We start from the raw sequence: 20564 nt of genomic DNA, 5'->3' as shown, positions 1-20564 counted from the left end.
AAATTACCAATTTCTAATTCGCTCATTAGAAAAATTAGTATTCCAACCATTCGAAATACATATTAATTTTTGTATAAAGTTCGTGTTATCTAAACATGAACAAAACCCATTATCTTCTTGAATCGAATTGTACGGTTTTATAACACGGATTCGGACTAAAGATTGTACTCCAATCATCAAAATTAATCCGACTCATTGTACTAAATAAATATTTCCCAAAATATTTATAAGATTTTAGCAAAATCTCAATTAAAATTTTAACCTTCATGAACCTAAATTCTCGTAGAGAAGGGATTTAAGATTGTAGCAACAATCTTCACGAAAGTCTGTTTTAAGATTGTAGGAACTAGGTTCACTTTTTTATTAAAATATATTACAAAATATATAATAACGATACTATCGTTATTTGTGGGAAACTATTCTAGTACAATACCGGTTACATAAACTAAGTAAATAAAAGTAATATACAATTTAATTGTACCAATCTTGATCCAAGTCGATGTCTTTAGAAGAACTGCAACCGCACCTTCTTGTACGAAACTCCGCTGCAAGACAAGCAAAATATGGTTGACGCTTTTGGTTGAGGCACGTGTTTGACACGCTTCCCTTAAAACAGATTCCGCGCCTCCTCTCAGACGGTCTGTCTCCCATGGTACAACATCCCGAACAGTATGTGTACTGCCGGAGATGGCACTCACGCCCGAGATCACACCGGGTATCAGGGTGTTTAGAATTGTTGATGGAAATATGAAGTTGTGAATAATTTAGAGAATGCTCTTTTCTAAAATCTCATAAGATGTAGAGATTGCTCTTGAGTATCTTTCCTTATCCTCAAATGAATAAACAATATTCATTTTATAAAGAGATACATCAAGACTCATTCAACCCCTTAATGTTTGTCATAAACAAGGTCATTAATCTATTAACAAGATAATTAATCTTGTAATAACAAGAGTTTAAACTCTAAATTAATGGATATTAAGTGGTAGTAAAAACAAAACTGTCATTCAACTTATGGCACCAGTGGAGACCGTCTAACATTAACTCTCTAGTAAGTAGACTGGTTTGAACGGTCTAGTGCGCATGCAGGCGCGCCTTAGTTGAGCCTACACTACGCTTCCGCGGAGACACACCTTTTTGCACCACGCGCTAATTGGATGCCACTACACATACCAGGACGCCACCTGGTTATGTGCCATCCATATTCGTGCGCCACTTGCAGTCTTCGCCATAGCCAATGGCGTGCGCCATGCGCCATGCCAAGGCATCCACCTACGCCACCCAAGGGTGCGCTATAAGCGGACCCGCCATGTATCTGACCACGCGCTCATAGGCAAAAATACAAAGGCGGCGTGCGAAGTTCAAAACGCACCGCATTGGGCTTATAGCCCACATCACGCGCGCATATGTGCAGGTGCGGTGCACCCTTTGGTCCCCACTAGTGTTTGCCTTCAAGGAGTGCTCCTCCTTATATACCACTTTAAGTTTTGTCATTCCACCTATGTGGGACAAGGTGACAAATCTCAATCCATTTTCTCATCTTTGTTTGTTCCAAAAATACAACTTCAAGCTTCGATTTCTCATTCATCTTAGCTCTATTTGGACATAGTTTGAACACAAACCCATAAATAATTATTTATACAACACATATATAAATATTATTGATGTCCAAAATATTTAGTGAAAAACTCATTTTCACTAAATTTCCAACATGAATTACCCTCACTTTTTTTAAGTAAGAACGAAGAAAAACTTAACAAATGTCTTTGAGTAAACAAGTATGTATGTTCAAGATAATAGAATCAAGTATCATCTAAAATCATACACCTTTCGAATAGTCGTTTCAAATATTTTAGTTTTTTCCATCATGTACATATGTTTAAGTAAATTTTAATTCAATTATTACAACCTCTAAATATCAAACAATCATAACACATTTTTCTTATATCTAACATTTTCAAACTTGCCACATGAAAAATATTTTATATCTCACATTTCCAAACTTGCCATGTGAAATTTTAATTATCTTATCCAAACTTGCCCTGTGAAATTTTAATTAACTTATATCTCACATTTCCAAACTTGCCACATAAAAATTTCATATATAAAATGCTAGTTTTAGAACCCGCGAATGTAGCGGGTTGCTAAAATTTCTTCATTAATACCGCTTACATTAAATATTACGACTTTATACGTGGTAAAAGACCACCGAATAGATTAGATTACGGCGACAAATTGAAATACGTGAATATGCAACGATCAAAATTCGTTGTAAATCTCTTTATCCGCCAAGTTCAAATACGGGTAGAAAGCGACGGCTGCATCTGCAACAGTAATCAATCATACCATCACCAGCTATGTCAGCACTTGCTCCATAAAATGGATATTGTCCATTTGAACCTCCATATACGTTTAGTAACTATAAGTATAATAAACCAACCAAATTAAACACGTCCATTAACATGATTTTCAATTACTTTTGAGTAAATTAGAAAAATCGTCTTTTATGTATGTCACTTATTGCAAATTGTGTCCTTTGTTTTCAATAATTATATAAAACGTACTCGATGTTTGCAAACTCTTGCAAATTATGTCCTCTAACCCTAACTCAGTTAATTTTTATGGTTAAATCTGACCTAATGGACCCCACATGAGAGTAAAATGACCAAACTACCCTCATACGGGGTCCATTTGGTCAGATTTAACCATAAAAAATTAACTGAGTTAGGGCCAAAGGACATAACTTGCAAGAGTTTGCAAACATCGAGTACCTTTTCTGTAATTATTGAAGACAAAAGATACAGTTTGCAATAAGTGATCTACATAAAAGACGATTTTTCTAATTTACTCGTTACTTTTTGCACTTTCCAGTTTCCAAGCTCCAAATTCAGTAAGATACAAAACAGCCCCTGAACTTCCTCCATTCAGTTTTAATTCTTAAAAACATTAGAAAACTAATGTGTATATACAGTGTAATTTAAAAGATACAATTGTTATTTGGAACTTATATCATTGCACAGCTCCATCAAGCCATCATAAAGCAAAAAGTCTCATCTTTCTTTGTAACATAAACATACACAATACCATAAAAAGGTTAAAAATCAATCGATTTTCATAGTTTGTTTTATTTAAATTACATTTATAAAAGGCTGAACAATTTTTTTTTATTTAAAGAACTCGATAAACACTCCAATTCATGTCCAATACAACATTTTATCAACCATCATCTTAACCTAACAGCAGTATAGTGAAATCGAAAGTATTGTTTGCTCTCGATTAACATTGTCCAGTTTACCGTCTTCAGTTTTTGAAACAAAACAAAAAGAACCCTAACAAACTTCCCTTATATCTAAGCATAATTAGACCATGCGTAGTGGTAAGGGTGAATAATGCCCCCACCCTTGGGCGTTTTCCGCCATGTGGCAGTCCAGTCAGCAAGGGGCATTGTTGGGCGTTTTTCTAAAATGGATGTAGTGGGGATGTGTGTATTATGTTAAAAAGGGGTTTAAAGAATTAAATAAAACAAAAAACTAACAAAAAAGGGGATTGGTCAACAAATAGTGGGATACATCTGATTGGCCACCCAAAACCCATTTGAGCGTGTTTTAAATAACGCTGGAGGGTGGATTTCCGCAAGATCACGCCGGATCACGCCGGCGGGGGTGGGGCGGCGACATTATTGGGCGTGTTTGAGGGGGATCACGCCGGAAAGTTTCACCACTATGGGTGGTCTTAGCACTAAAATATTCACCAATTCTCTTTACCTTCACACAACATACCATACTTTTTTACAATCATTGTGAGTGATTTTTTTAAGACAGAATAGAGAGAAAGCCAATACCTTCATTAGAATCTCAATGCTGATGCACTTCTGAATAGCCAAAAAAGCAGATTCCGAATAGCCAAACTGAATAGTGTTGGCCACTATGTGAATACCAAAAACATAGATAAACCACAAACATCCTAAACCTCAGCTACCATAACAAAATTAGAGATTGGCTGCGTTGACCTTACCTTACATCGTCACCGCCACTGGAGGTGGGACCATCCTACCCAATTTGCCATGAATAACTTCTTTGGATGTTTAATACGCCTATCCAGCATCTAACGTCACTGATTTGGTCAGTGTTGCGACCTATAGCCACAGTTCTCACCCTTGTGTCTGAATGCGAAAATGAAAAAAATAAATTGCTACATTCCAAGATTGTTAACTGAAAATATATAAACAAAGAAGGATTTTAGACATGGCTGATCAGCAGGTGATTTTCTCAAACTTGCTCCAATCTTCCAGGCTTAAGGTTGCAACCTTGTATCTTTTCGCCTTCCACTAGTAATTACTCTCTTTTATCTCATCTATATCTATATGACATTAGTAGCCTCCACTTTGTTTGGAGGATCAGTAGCAATATCATCTGATGGATCAACTTCAAGATCACCTTTGGAGAGGCTATCAGCTACAGCGTGAGATGTTTCAGCAAACTCGGTGGTTATAACTGATGAACCTGCTTCAACCGCTTCTCTCCATTCGACCCAGTCAGGTGGTTTATCACTCTCACTTTATCTTGACTTGTCAGTTGCCTTCCTGATAGCCGCATCATCTAGGACCAGTTAAACATAAATTTATAGAGATAACACTGCCCACCTCCTTTGTTAATGAATCCGCCAATGCCTCTTTGCCAATCTATGCATCAGTTACTTAAAAAATAGTTAGTAAAAACATTATACACACCAAACAATAGGGCTAATTGGATTTTTTCTATAATAGAGACAATGATTATACAACTAAAGAAATCCACCCTTCCAAATGCAAATTACTATTTTATTTTCTTTTTCGTGTGATATCATCCATTCAAAACAACATCAAATAATCTCATTGGAAGTCTCAATCTATTGCTTTTTTTTTCATTCCCAATCCATTTGACGCGTTGTGTCTCAATTTGAAATTCTTGATTTAATAGACTTATACACTGTCTCAATGTAACCATTAAGTTGACATGCAATCTGTAAACATCAAGTTAGAGCATTCACATTCGATTTCGTATACTGAGCATTATCTTTAAAATAATACAAAAAAAACTAAATAAATAAAAGAATTGCACAATCAATTTAGGTAAATTTAACTCGTGAGAACCATATAAAAGGACTATGATCAGATCCAAATTATGTTTATCCAAACACAAAAATTAAAGTGAGTGACAAATTATGGATTTTCAACCAACATATGCACTACCATAACAAACTTCTACTTTTTAGTCAAAACACAATGAAAAGTCAAACATATCACAAGAGATTTGTGGTGTACCTGAGCATAGAATGGTGTTTTTGAGAACCTTTGCATGTCCAAGCACACGGGTCATTTGACCCAAACTCACATAGTCAAAGATCCAAAGTCGTGTTCTATCTGTATAATTGATAAGAAATACAAGATGAATAGATAAAGAAGTACATAGCACTTTTGCTTAAGTATAAGAATCAGTTGGTTAAAAGTTTGAGTGTTCTAAACCCTAAACCAGTATCAAGCCGATATCAACACAATAAGTAAGCCTCAGTTTTGCTTTGATAAAACAAATTATATCGTTTATAATAATTTTACTATGTTTTTTATTCTCATCCGGTTCACTCTGGTTTTAGACTAAGGCACACCCTTAATAGACCACAACTTATTAAATTTTAATTAATTGATTACAAAAAAAAACCACAATTTGGGCATATGTACCAAGCTGCATTCAACCAATTTTTGGGTAACTATGTTAAAAGTTAATTAATTAATAACAAAAAAAAAAACAAAACAATTTAGGCAGATGGGTACCTGAGTTATAAGAGATAACTGCTGAACATAATCTTTCCCAGGAAAAAGTGGTTCCATCAAAATGCAGCCAACTGACCAGATATCAATGGCCGCATACCATCTGGTTACAACATATTCGGTCATGAAATTTGTTTCAGATGTAGTTCTAGCAAGCCCAAAGTCACATATCTTTAGGTCACAATTTGCATCAAGGAGTGAGTTGCTTGGTTTTAATTGCGGTGTAACACGTTTGCTGAGTGGATGTATTTAAGCATGCGTAGTAACTGATACAGAAAATACTGCAATGAAAAGGATTATTTGGGTCATTTGAGCATAAAAAGTGAATGGACATCTGACGTAAACCTAAATTTAATTGAAATAATAACTTAAAATAAAGGAGATACGACTAAAACAGAAGCTTCAAGAATCCGAGAATCCAAAGATCGGTGTCGAAAACTTACCTTCTTTGCCTCAACCCTCTTCTGCTCCATGTCCGGCGACTTGTACCGCAATAACCCTATCAGACGGCCGAAAGTTATGACCAATCGACTCCAGGTAAGGATCCTGATCTCTCTATCTCTCATCGTGTCCTTCTCTCTCTATTCTAGCTTCCTTCCCCTCGTACATTCATATCACATTTTCATAAGAACCTCAGTTCACAATCGAGTTGCATCAGGCATATAATATGGGTATATGTTATAATTATCAGAAACAAACACATAAGGTAGGAAAAGAGCTTGCACACAACAAAATACAAATTAAAAAAATTGAAGGTGAAACCAACCGAACTTATATAGGCTTATCAGATATAAAAAGATCTTGCTCACAACAAACATGTAAAATGAAATCAAATATCACACAACATTAGACAATTTAACTTCATAATATATCAAAGAATATACCCTAATCTGAATCACACAACCTTATGGATTCGAATAATAGAAGGTTCAATTAGATGAACTATAAGTTTATGGATTCGAAAAACAGTAACACTCACAAATCAACAAAGGCTTGAATTCTGTTCGCTCCAACATTACACGTATGTTCATAACTTTAACAAACGACTTCCCGAGTTCAATTAATTCTTCTTCAATACACTCCCTAGGCAAAACCCATATGTGATACCGAACCAGACAAAACCCATATGTGATACCGAAACACATCACTTTCCTGTCAGTCCTGCCGCAGATATCTTGACGTTTCCCGTAATCGCAACCATCAACTTCGGGCCTGTGCATGCCTCAATCAACTCTTTCTCTCATTGGCTTGCTTCCGGCATGTAACCAAACAAATTCATCACCATTTTTGCAGCTACAAACCCAAACATCATCATCATACTCCAAAAAGTAGTACAAAACAATATTCAAATTTCAAATTTTCTTTGTTGAAATTTACCTTTTTCCTTTCTTTACTATTCCATGGATTATCTTCACACGATATTTATATGATTGTGCAACAACATAATGAGTGCAAACAGGCACCGCATTCAAAAGAATGTCGTTTGGTAAAGGAACCCCTGTCAGATAATCCACATCATTCAATTTCTCTTTCTCGTCTTCACCAATCTCTTTTATATCATCTTCTTCCATTGCCATCCTCTCAGCTTCAACTGAAAAAAAAAACTACTGTAACATTATCTTCAATGAAAACCGGAAAAACTTAAAAACTACATCCAAAGACCTAAATTTGTGTCACCGGTTCTCGTATCCTGTTAAAAGGGGGCATAATTATTCCTATTTTCTACTAATTTAGGTCCAAAGCTGTTTTACGGATGATCAAAGTGTCCTATTAAAGACATAACATCCTAATCAACCCATTTAAAACTCAAAAGTAATCGGGTTGCTACATTTGTGATAGTCGTCTAACTAAACTCACCAATCACAAACCTGTTTATATGACACATACAAAACACCCTATAAAGCCTTTCTAGCGGATTAAACCAATAACATTCATATAAGAAGTCAATTTTCTATCATCAACATTGTTTTATTGACGTAAACATAAAAATGCATCACTGTCAACCTATTTTGTCCTTTTCTGTTATATGAGCAGAAACTTTAATCATCATCATCAAAAGCTTATATATGATAGAACTTAACTATTTTACAATGGTGTAAAAAATGCTGATGTTTACTCAATTGACACATCTTATGTTTTGTGGATTCCGAAAAAAACACATAAATTAGTATCTATGATACACATAAATAAAGTGAGTTCATGTAATTAAAATAGAATGAAAAGGAATCAAACAGAGAAGAATGGCTGGAGGCTCCATGAGTACAATCAATAAAAGTGTGAAGCTTGCGAGAATCACTGGAACTGACTCTTGGTCTCGCCAAACAGATGGAATACATAATCTATTTATACTTTGCGATTGAGCCTAAAGTGATGATTAAGTACGGTGAACAACACGGCAACACAAACATCCAATTCTTCCAAATCTGGGTAAAGAAAAACCATTGATGGTTGCAGAGATTGAGCAGAGATGGCACTAAGATACCTTATTTGTAAGCCGCCACCGGTTACACCTTGTTGCAATTGATGAAAAAAAAACAAATCGATGTCCAATAAACAGCCATAATCTGAACTGATTTGTAAAAAAAAAAAGGTAATCTGAACAAAAGTAAACCCTAATCTCATAATCGAATTCGTGAAAAAACTAAAAACAAAACAACATAATTGTAAGATATATTCACCTTGTAGAAAATCACTAAGAATTTCTTCTTGATGATGTGCAAGACACCCTTGTTTAGATTGTTTTGGAATCGCTTGTCACAAGAAGAGAGAAACATGAGCTATAGATTTAGGGTTTGTGAAAATATGGAATTGTGTGAAGCAAGAAAGCCTTTCAAAAAATATAAGGGATCCGTTTTTTAATATTGGGTGACCTGAATTCTCAGCCGGATCTCGCGTGAATGAAAAAGAGGAGAAATCAAAATCCCGCTCAAAACCAATTATCAGTCTTCAAAGCATGTCCACATCATCAAAATGATTGGCTAAGAAATGGTCATGTGGCTAAGGAGAATTCTTTTAGTATAGTAGATAGATGTATGTATGTTTCAGATAATAAGATCAAGTATCATCTAAAACCATACTCATACTTGTAAATATTTTTATTAGTTTCATATCTATTCGCACAACCAAATAACCATTTAAAGTATTTAGGTTTTTCCATCATCTCCGTATTTTTTAAGTAATCTTAACTATTATCAAATAGTCTCACACATTTATTTATGAGTGAATTGCAAGTTTTGTCCTTTATCTTTAGGCCATTTTGCAAGTTTTGTCCTTTATGTTTAAATTTGACGAGTTTTGTCCTTTATGTTTAAAAATCAAGCACGTTTTACCCTTTGGGGCAAAACGTGCTTGATTTTTAAGGACAAAACGTGCTTGATTTTTTAAACATAAAGGACAAAACGTGCTTGATTTTTAAACATAAAGAACAAAACGTGCTTGATTTTTAAGGCCCAAAGGGTAAAACGTGATTGATTTTTAAACATAAAGGACAAAACTTGCAAAATGGCCTAAAGATAAAGGACAAAACTTGCAATTCACTCTTTATTTATAACTCGCATTTCCAAACTTGTCACATGAAATTTTTTGTATTCTTAGTTAATATTCAATACATTATAAATTAGATACCATTGCTTAGTTGCTATGTTGAGAATAGGCGAGACCACGATATAATCTATTTGATTCATTTTGACCTCTAGCACAACTAATTTATATCGTTTTCGCTAACGTTACTTTGATATAAACCATGTGAACTTAGAAGACAAATTTTTATGTTGGTATATATTATTCTTTTATGTTCGTTTTTATATTTATTATTATATATAAAAAATTAATGTTTGCCTACAGTCAAATAGAAATTTGTCTTTTAGAACCTGAGAATTATAATGATTTTTCTTAAAAGTAAATTGAGAATTTTAAATACTTGAATAGAAAGAGTCGATGGATAGAGACTTTGAATGAATTTTTTTAAATAATAATTCATTTATAACTTTATTTGATAATACGAGTATCGATACTATAACGAAATGTGATATTTTCACCTGAACAACATCGATATCAATACCTGTAGTACCGGAATCAACATTTCATTTTGATTAATGTAAAATATTTGTCGATATCCTTTCGGGAATATCACGCCTTTGTTTTTATTTTTTATTTTTGTTCGTTTTCACTTTTAATTACTATAACAAAAGCTGACACCAGAAGAGACTAAATCAATACCAACTAAGACCATTGGGTATGGTGGGGCTTGGGTTGGGGCATTTGTTGACACGTGGAATGGGAGCCCCCTATCGCCTGGTTACGTGTCCCCGGGGTATAGCGGAGCGTGGGTTGGGTGTGGCAGATTGTTAAAAAAAATAATACAAAAAGAGCAAGCCAATAAGAGCAAGCCAGCTAGCATATCCCCCCGCCCCACGCCCGACTTAAAAGCCAAGCCCCAAGGGCCACGCCCCAACTCAAGTTCACCCGGGATGGTGCCTTGAACATTTTCCTCTAACTCACGCCCAAACCCCCACCCCATACCCATGGCCTAAGTTCTCGTTGAGTAGGGCGAGAAATACACTACTTGAATTAATAGAAGAGATAGTAACACATCACGGCCATGAAGGGAGATTTTAGTATCTCGAGGAGGATATTCATGGGATAGTTGCATATTGATCGTGGATGATGCTCCACCACCCGACAACCATATACCATATCTTTCCCATTGTCCAATCATTTTGTGTCAAAATATCACAACTTGTTTATTATTATTTTATTCTTTTAAATATCTAAACAAAATAAGCTTTTTTTAAGGGTGTTGTTAAATACACCCATAAGTCAACTTTCTTTTATTAAATAGACCCATAAGTCAACTTTCATTTTACTTTTTTCTCACAAGTCAACCATTCAAGTATCTCGGTCTTAAGGTAGGAGCTAACATGAACCGTGTGAGTAATTGGCAACCGGTGTATGATATTTTTCGGGCTAGGCTTGCTAAATGGAAAGCGCATCTTTTGTCAATTGGTGGTAGAGTGGTTCTTATCAAATCGGTATTGGAAAGTCTCCCAACATACTTCTTCTCGCTATACAAAGCTCCTAAGAAGGTCATTCAAGATTTAGAGTCGATGATCAAGAAATTTCTTTGGGGGGGATCTATAGAAGAAAGGAAGATGCATTGGGTGGCTTGGGATAAAGTTGTGCGACAAAAGAAAAACGGAGGGCTTGGTCTAGTTAAGCTCCAAGAGGTCAACACCGCTCTTCTCACGAAATGGGGATGGCGTTATAAAACGGAACAAGAAAATTTATGGAAAAGAGTGATAGATGCTCTTCATCGTAATAGGTTGGGTTGGGAGTGTATTCCTTTTAAAAAATCATTAACTGGTGCTTGGAACAACATCGCGAAAGTTATTGTCAATACTAAGGTGGCTGGAGTTCCTATTAGGAATTTTATAAAGGGTAACGTCGGGAACGGAGAAGACATCAGATTTTGGCTGGATACATGGGTTATAAACGAACCCCTCAAATGCAGATTTCCCGGCTTATTCAATAAGGAAGCCAATAAAAAATGCAGTGTCGCTGAAAGGATTCAAAGAAACGGAAACGAGATGGTGCTGAATTGGAACTGGACGGCTTCGATTCTTCCTGCTGAGCTGCTGCCAAGTTTCGAAGAGATAAAAAATCTGTTGTCCGGAGTTCAACTTTCAGTTTCGCTGGATAGTTGGAGCTGGAAATCGGATTCTAGTGGGGTCTTTTCTGTTAAAGCCGTGAAACAGCTTCTTCGCGAAGGATCTGACCAAGTGGCCGAAAACAATATGGAATGGGTTAAATGGATCCCTGCAAAAATTAACATTCATTTATGGAGGTCGGCTTCGGAATGTATTCCCACTATTCAAGCTCTGAAGAAACGAAATATTTCAGTCGGAGACGCCTCATGTACTCTATGTAATTCGGCGGAAGAAACGGCCGAACATCTGTTTACGGCTTGCCATACCGCTGCTATAGTGTGGAATGGGATTTCTTCGTGGTGTAAAATTCCTTTGATTTATGCTTTCTCGATCAAAGACCTCTTCGGAATTCATAACGAGATCTCCGGTTCGGATAGGAAAAAGGAAGCGGTTCAAGGTATTGTGAGGATCGCCTGTTGGAGTATTTGGCGGGCTAGAAATAGCTCTAAATTCTCTAACTGCTCGGTTAGGATCGAAAACATTTTAAGCGAGGTCAAAGCTCTTGGCTTTCTTTGGTTTTCGACTAGATCTAGATTCAAAGGGTTAGATTGGAATCAATGGTGTACTTTTGTAAATATGTAATGTTGTAGTGTCGTCTTGGTTGTCGGCTCGTTTTGGGCCGGCGGTTGTTTTAATGAAAGTTACTTTTCAAAAAAAAAAAAACTTTCTATAAAGTAATAATGGACCCACAAGGCAACTAATAATTTTTTTCCATAAACTTCTTTTAATATCTTATAGTTATATTTTTTTACAAAACCTTTATTCAAATGTAGATTGAAAAATATATACATCATAACCGTGTATTCAAAATTTTTTAATACATTACATTATACTTTAGAATAGTGAAATTATAAACAGTGTCAATTAAAAAACAACAAAATGTGTGTTAGATTTATAAAATATATATTTGTGATTTACTATTTATATATTACTAATCACAACTCAATTTCAAAAAAAAAGAAAAAAAAGAAACTGGTATTGATACGTAGATAAAATAAGCGAGCCTTAACTTTATACCTGTAATATTATAAAAAGTTCTAGATTACTACAAGAGAAACACACAATATGCATAAAATTAGTTATAATAATATGATAAAAAAAGTTTTGAAAGTTGAAAAAAAACAATTGAAAAAAAATAAAACTACTATATTAGCAATCGGATGACCAGACGATTGAGTTAATAATCATTTTGTCAAAATGCTTTGTTTTAATACAATTAATATTAACTAGTGAAATGCTTTGTTTTAATACTATTAATATTAATAAATCGATTCATTGGAAAAAGATGATTAATTCGATTCATTGGAGGAGTAAGTGTTGGTCGTTGGTGCCATTTATAACAAAAAACATAATTGGCGTTTTGTATTTATTAATTCGATTCATTGTAGCCTGAGAGCTTAAATAAAAACACAGAAAAAAGTACGCAGTGATAAAATTGGCGTTTTGTATTTATTTGACGTATTATTTTTCAACGACGTTTTATGTGAGAAATGATGTTTTACCTTTTTTACCCTCATCAGCGACGACACCTTTAGCGACGAGAAATTGATCGTGTTTTGTTGGTTGTAAAGTTGATGAAGCCGTCTCCGGAGAATTTTCAGGCGAAACTCCGGCCAAAGCATTAGCGGCGACACATTAGTGTCTTGATTTTTATCAATATTGATATTAATACTAATAATAGTATAACAAAATATAAAAAAGTAACAAAAGTATTATAAAATAACATAAAAAACATAATCATTACTTTTTACTTTTGCCTTTATAATAAAACATAATTATTACTTTTTACTTTATAATAAAATAATATAATAAAATAGTTAATCATTATAAAATTATTACTAAGTTTGACTTATGGGTATATTAATCTTTATGGGGTGTGATAAATATACCCATCACAAAGGATTATTATACCCAAAAGTCAATTTTAGTAATGATTTTGTAATGATTAACTACTTTACTATATTATTTTATTATAAAGTAAAAAGTAATAATTATGTTTTATTAGAAAGTCAAAAGTAATGATTATGTTTTTTATGATATTTTATTTTATAATACTTTTATTACTTTTTTATATTTTGTTATAGTATTATTAGTATTAATATTAATATCAATATTAATAAATAAATAATCAAGACACTTTATTATAAATACGAAAGTGAAAAAATTAATTATAAATAAATAATGAGTCTCTAATAAAACACTAAACGTGCAAACATTAAAACATTTAATCCCCTAAATCGACAAAACCACTTTCACGACGATAAAGTTGGGTATATAATTCTAGACGCCACCTATACATGGTCTCCCATCCAGCCGCAGACATGCTAATGTTGCGCATGACATGCTTAAAGAATGGACGATTACACCAAACTTATTGGCAATCAGAACACCTGCTTTAGGCATTTTCATCCAGTGTTCTCTTGGATAAGGCGACCCAAAGAAAACACAAGTCATGATATAATGAATTTTATAATATTTTTGTTACTTTTTTTTTTGTAGTTTCTTATACTATTATTAATATACCCAAAAGGGACAATTATGTTTTATTATAAAGTTAAAAGTAATAACTATGTTTTTTATCTTATTTTATTTTATAATATTTTTGTTACTTTTTTATATTTTCTTATACTATTATTAGTAGGGTTACGTTTGTACTAATTCATTTGATGTTTGCAATATGGCCACGACACAATACGCGCGGGTGTTTTTGCTAGTTAATATTAATATCAGTATTAATAAATAAATAACCAAACTGAACTTTTATTTGTGATTTCATAAAATTTTTCAGAAGTCTTTGAGTGGAATTTTTGGAAATTGTTTTCGATGACTCATAGCATATTATGAAATTCACAAAAGTGTTCAAACAACAGGTTTCATAGAAATTTAATAAAAACAATTGTAGAGAATGAATTGTATAGAATTTGACGATTCTTTTAGTTCATGTTAGAGATCCATTGATTAGGAAAAAAAACAAAAGAAAATAATTATATATAGCGAATTAATAAAAAACTAAAATGGGTATGATCAAAGAAAAAATAAATAATATCGGATTGGTTGGATAAAACTGAAAAAAAGTATAACGTAGTTAAATAAAAATAGATAATGAATTGATTGAATAGAAAATAGAATAGAAATACAAAATAAATAAAAAATAAAAAATACCATTAAATGCAATGCACATGAAATCTTGATTTCCTAAAAAAGTTGACTTGAAAAGTTAATTTGTGAGAAAAAAGTAAAATAGAGTTGACTTTAGGGTGTATTTAACACAACCCAATCTTTATAATGGGTATATTTATCACACCCCTTTTTTAACGGCTAACATCATTAAACAAAATAGCTATAAAGTTCAAAATTAGGGTAAATGTATTCATAACTACTTTATTTAGGATTGCTCGATTTTTACCATCTATATATAATTTTGTTTAGGATTGCTCAATTTTTACCAACTATATATAATTTTTCGGTCCCAACAAGTTGGTCTAATGGTTTGTCACTTGATTTCTCTCCATGAGTTCTTAAGTTTAACTCCCACTAGTATCACTTTGAAGGACATTGGTGGTGGCAATGTAATTTAAAACTATGCCTCTATGTAGGTTGCCAGTTCAAATCCGAGCCGAACCGGGTTTTACCGTAGTAGGCTTTCGGGTGGGCAGGTTTTCCCCAGAATTGGTGGCTTGGTGGCTTGGGTATGCATCCAACTCTGACCGTTATGGAAGAGGGGATGCATTTGCTTCAATACGTGTCACTCAAGAAGATTTTTTATACTCGGGTGTGATTTTACATAACAAAATGTGTTTGGTACATAACATAAGCTTTAATAATAAAGTTGGTTGTGAATTTAAAATGAAATTACAGCTATGAGTGTTTGTGGTTCGGTTTAAACTGGTTGAACCAGTCCTTAGTTTGGTTTGGTAAATTTTGTTAGGTTCATAGGCTTTTGGGCAGCTGGCCTTAGTTTGACCTATTTAGTTATGATATAAATACTCATGATATAATCGTAATCCTTAAGCACTTAGTAAAAGTTATATGTAGTGGCAACCCGTGGACGTAGGTCACCTTGATTGAACCCAGGTCGTTTCTACGTTTTTTGAGACTCTAAGCGAACTATAAAGTGAGGGGCCTAATTTCGCTGACAAACTCTCCTCCAATCCCGACGCCATGGGTGATTACCTTTACTTTTTTCGCCCAGTGATAGCCGATAGCCTAGAAATTGAAAGCATGTTGCTATGGGAAATGGGAACGATGATTGCGACTGTATTTTGGGGCTTTAGGCCGCTAAATAATGATGATGAGGTCGATGGTGGTTGTTTATAATAGCTGGAAATCAAGGCGAAATGGGTTTTGAAACTTGGCTTTTTTTTCCAAACAATATTTATTTTGGACTCTTTCAATGAAAAACCTGTTTAGTTTTGAAATAAACATATTTATTTGGGTCTAATACATATAACTATATATATAAACTTTCTAAAAATTCGGAGCCCCTAATATTTTGGTGACCTTAGGCCCGTGCCTAGGTAACCAAGCCCATGGAGCCGGCCCTGACTGAACCACGTAAAATCCCATGTTCTTTATTTTCTACTAGTATGTGTGTTTGTTCGCTTCCGCTTGAACCTACTCTGATTCAATACGTAGCAAGTGGTATCAGAGCCCCTGGTTCGGTTAAACACACAGTTTGATCGCAGAAGAAGGAAGGTTGTTCGAGAGGACCGGGTTTGTTATTGTGTCGCCGCCTTGAGTACGAGCCGTACCGGATCTTCGAGTATTGGCCATACGATTTAGGGTTTTGTGGCTGTCAATTGTTGATGTTAGATTTTCGGGGTGTTTTGCAATTAGGGTTTCCAGTTTGAGAACTCTGGTTATTCACAGGTTTAAACTCAGGTTTGCAAGGAAGTCGTTGATTTAGGTGTTTCAGGTTTTAGGTCTTCTTTTGGAGGTTACTTGGTTTCGGGTAAACATTCTGATCTTGGGTATCTTCTTGTTAATCCTTTTTTACTCATACTCATGGTCGAAGATAGTAAAATTGTGATTGAGAAATTCAATGGAACTGATTTTGCTTGGTGGAGAATGTGAGTAGAAGCGTTGCTCAATTGAAAGGATTTGCATGTGGTCTTGGAGAAAAATCCAGACAAGATGGAACAAGATGCCGAAGCGGTTTGGAACTCTAATAAATAAAAGGCAAAAGGGGTGATTACATTAGCTTTGACAAAGAGTGTTGTGTTTGATGTTATGCAAGAAACCACGCCTCGTGGTATGAGGACTGATTTATCAGATATGTATGAAATGCCTTATGTCAGCAATAAGGTGCTCTTGATGAGGAAAGCAGAGTCATGGTCACATCAATGATCTTCATTCAATTATGTCCAGGCTATCATCAGTGGACATGAAGGTTGATGATGAGACTCGAGCTGTGATTCTGCTATCATCTCTACCAAATAACTGGTCCGAGTTTGTGACAGTTGTTACCAGTTCTACGAGGGTCGGTGGTTTGACTTTTGAAGGGATTCGGGATTCAGTGTTAGGTGAAGACATTCGTCGAAGGAACACAAGTGATAGATCATATTCTGAGTTATTTCATGTTGGTAAGATAAGGGATAATATTAGAAGAAGGGGAGTCGGAAGAAAAGCTCAGAAGGTTGTGACGTGCTAGAGCTGAAATGAAGTTGGACATGTTAAGAGTCAATGTCCAAAAAATCAAAAGGATAAATTTGTTGAGGTAAACACTGGTGAGTACATTAAAGATGCACTAATTGGTAGTTAGATTGGCCTCTAAAGTTATGGACTCAGGTTCTTCATGTCACGCCATGCACAACGGGGATATGATGGTGAATTTGAAGGTTGGCAAATTTGGTAAGGTACGGATTAGTAATGGTCAGAAACTTAATATTATGGGATTAGGTGATGTTAATTTAGTAACTCCATTGGGAACCACTTGGAATTTGAAGAAGGTTAGGGTTATTCCAGGTTTAAAGGCTAATTTAATCTTTGTTAATCAATTGGATGAACAAAGGATAAAAGTGAAATTTAGTGGTGGTGCATGAAAGATAATTAACGGTAATGTAGTCATTGCTCGTGGAAATAGGAAATAATCATTGTACATGGTGGAAGTACCTGGGAAGGGATCTATAAACGTCCCTCAAAACAAAGTTGGATTCACCGAGTCAAAGGGTCAAAAGAGGGTTTGTTTTGGAAGGGCGAAGCCTAGTGCCAAGATATTTTAAGCTAAACGAGATCAAAGGTCAAAGCTAGGTCAGGGATTTGGTGATAGTAGGAGTACAACACGAACATATACAATCAGAAAACTATGTTGGGTGTTGAAGACCGGTATTCCATTGATAAAATATCTCTTGTGAAACACTTGATGAATTTGGAGAGTCGTATTGATTCTCGGTTTATCTCTGAATCCAGTGGAATGTGCAAGCCGGTTGAGACAGAGAACAAGTAAGTGGCGGTTTCAATAACAGTTGGGTTGGTAAGACTGTTGGGTTAGAGCTCGAGGGGAGCTTCAACTGCTCTTTCAGATACTTGATGAGAGGGGTGGTGGTAATTAGCTTGTTCTTGGGAACTGGAGGCATGGATGACTACTGAAGTTATTGATGACTAGTTTACTTGGATGAACTATGCAAAGCCTCCGAGCAAGAGATTGTTGGGTTCGTAGGCTTTTGGGTAGCTGACCCTAGTTAGGGTAGTCGGTCCTAATTAGGGTAGTCAACCTTAGTTTGGCTCATTTAGTTAACTTGTCGACAGGGCCGGTCATGAGAATTCATGTACCCTGTTCGAGCTTGAAAAAAGTGCCCTTAGGGCCGCCCAAAATTCTTTTTTTTTTGTTAGTTTTTAGAAAATATTTGGGTATTGGGCTCATTAACCTAATGAGCTAAATAGTTTAAACAATATGATTTGTTTTTAAGTGGGCCTATGTAAATATTTTTTTGGTTATACCTTATTAATTTTTTTTACATATATAATATCGGATTTTTTTAAAAAATTACGTGCCCTACGAAATCACGGGCCCTGTTCGGTTGTCCTCCCCGCCCTCCTTCAGGGCCGGCTCTGCTTGTCGACTAAGTAATTAATCCTAATCTTGTTCTATAAATACCCATGATGTAATTGTAATCGTTGAGCACCCAATAAAAGTTACACCTGGTTGCAACCTGTGGACGTAGGTCACCTTGACCAAACCACGTAAATTCTTGTGTTCTTTATTTTTTTTGCTAGTGTGCAAGTGTATGTGTGTGTTCGCTTCTGCTTGAACCTGCACTGATTCAATACCTAACAAACGTTTCCCTTAACATACTTAAGAAGTAGCCTCCCCGGATAAAAGTGTCTAGAATCAAAGTGTACTAGATCGTTAGCTTATCCTAAGAAAACAAAACAAAGAGTAAACATCATATAGTTGTAAAAGTTTTCATCATTGTGAAATATTATGCTTTGTTTAAATTATATATTCTTTAAAATCAATACATAGTTATAGTGTAATATAAAAGCTTTGGGTAAACTCAACCTGTGTCAAAAGCCATATGTGTAAACCTTACAACTAAGCTCATGGTTTGATTTAAAAACCTTAGAACAGACCTAAAAACAATAAATGCACTTGTAATGTAGAAAAAAACGAACATGGGCGCAACTTAAGTAGGGCGGGAGAGAGCGACCGATCCCCCAAACTTTTCGCTCAGTAGTGAAGAATATGTAGTTTTCGTATATACATTTTTTGGTATATACGTTTTCGACCCCCTGGCTTTATAGAAATTTTTAGGTCCGGTGAATTCCCCCCCCCCCCCCCCCCCCATACCCGGGTCAGAAATCTCAAGCTTCGCAACTGAAAACAAAGATATGATTATAAGATAGGTAATTATTTCATATATAAATTATCAACTTTCTTGTGCATCATGAGTTGTATTCCATGCTTAGGGATTTTTTCAAAAAAAAAAATTGATTTTCCACTTTCAACCTTAAAGTTTTATCTTTTAAATTTTAATCCATTACTTGATTTTTCACTTTCAACCTTAAAGTTTTATCTTTTACATTTTAACCCATTTGAAATTTTTACTTTTAACTCAAACTTTTCATCTTTTGTAATTTACCACAACAATTTATTATTTACAACTTTGGTCCTCCATACTTTTTATCTTTCGCAAGTTTTTCGTTTTACGTTTTGTTCTAAATTTTACGAGTTAACTTGTTATAAATAACGTAGTTACCTTTAGTTTTTTTTATTTGTGTTTCTTTAATGAAACCAACTCTAACCATCCCTTAGTGTGTGTAGGTGAATTCTTGGACCATATGTGATTGTCATACTAGAACTGCTACTTAAAACATCACAATTAAAATGCATCTCGACATCAACTTTACCCTCACATCATAGGATGATAACATAGACTAATGACATATATTATACATTTTATTATTGTACACCATTTTTAGTTTTATATAGATAACTTTGATGACTTTTGCATCAAAATTATATTTTCATTATATAAACACACTAAATGATTAAATGGTGATATATACTTTTTTATTGTTATGAAAGACATAAATTTACATTTTCTATTTTTACATTTTATTATTTTTCCAATTTATTTATATATACTTCACTTTGGATGACTTATGCACAAAAAAAAACATATTTTTCACACCATACTTGTACATAATGATAAAGGTAGTACTTTTATAAATTATAAATATCTTATTGGACAAATATGTCATTTCACGTGCACTTCTTGGAAAAAGCAATATTTTGGTCCAATACATTACACTCTAATTTATTTTCATTTGTTCATGTTGGAGTACTTTGTTGATATTAGAAGCCTCTATCTATTCGGACACCTAAGTGTTTATTTAGACACCTAATCTCTTTTATATGATTCTAATAGATGTATACGAGTCAAATAGGGTAAACCTTACGACTGGTCATATACGACTTTTCTATATGACTTGTATAGGTGTATACAAGTCATTTATGATAAACCTTAAACAAGACAGCTTGACAGTGTCAGTATGTATCTGACGACTGGCCGTATACGACTCATATAGAGCTATACAACTCGTATTAAAAA

At 34.5% G+C, this 20564-nt stretch overlaps 1 protein-coding gene across 19 annotated transcripts; it reads right to left on the bottom strand.

The window, feature by feature from the left end:
* Nucleotides 1–2082: 2082 nt before the first annotated feature.
* LOC110935630 (nuclear export mediator factor NEMF) lies at nucleotides 2083–8704 on the bottom strand. 19 transcript variants are annotated; one of them, XR_002589272.2, is made up of 10 exons: nucleotides 8485–8704; nucleotides 8289–8375; nucleotides 7184–7397; nucleotides 6786–7099; nucleotides 6250–6400; nucleotides 5810–6087; nucleotides 5303–5401; nucleotides 4015–4681; nucleotides 3842–3924; nucleotides 2083–2419 (listed from the first exon to the last, which is right to left on the bottom strand). XR_002589272.2 is itself a non-coding variant. In XM_022178001.2 (4 exons), exons 1-4 carry the CDS (start codon nucleotides 8578–8580, stop codon nucleotides 7030–7032), a joined length of 480 nt encoding a protein of 159 aa, XP_022033693.1. In that variant the 5' UTR covers nucleotides 8581–8704; the 3' UTR covers nucleotides 6643–7029. The 19 variants fall into 19 exon arrangements, 1 of the variants encoding a protein (XP_022033693.1); XR_002589277.2 differs by having other exon boundaries at nucleotides 2084–2324; XR_002589268.2 differs by having other exon boundaries at nucleotides 2084–2419; nucleotides 3842–3907; nucleotides 8485–8702.
* Nucleotides 8705–20564: the final 11860 nt, after the last annotated feature.

The sequence above is a fragment of the Helianthus annuus genome, chromosome 4 (genome assembly GCF_002127325.2).
Source record: "Helianthus annuus cultivar XRQ/B chromosome 4, HanXRQr2.0-SUNRISE, whole genome shotgun sequence".
NCBI lineage: Eukaryota > Viridiplantae > Streptophyta > Magnoliopsida > Asterales > Asteraceae > Helianthus > Helianthus annuus.
Note: the sequence above shows the minus strand (reverse complement) of the source record. Positions and strands in the feature narration are given on the sequence as shown.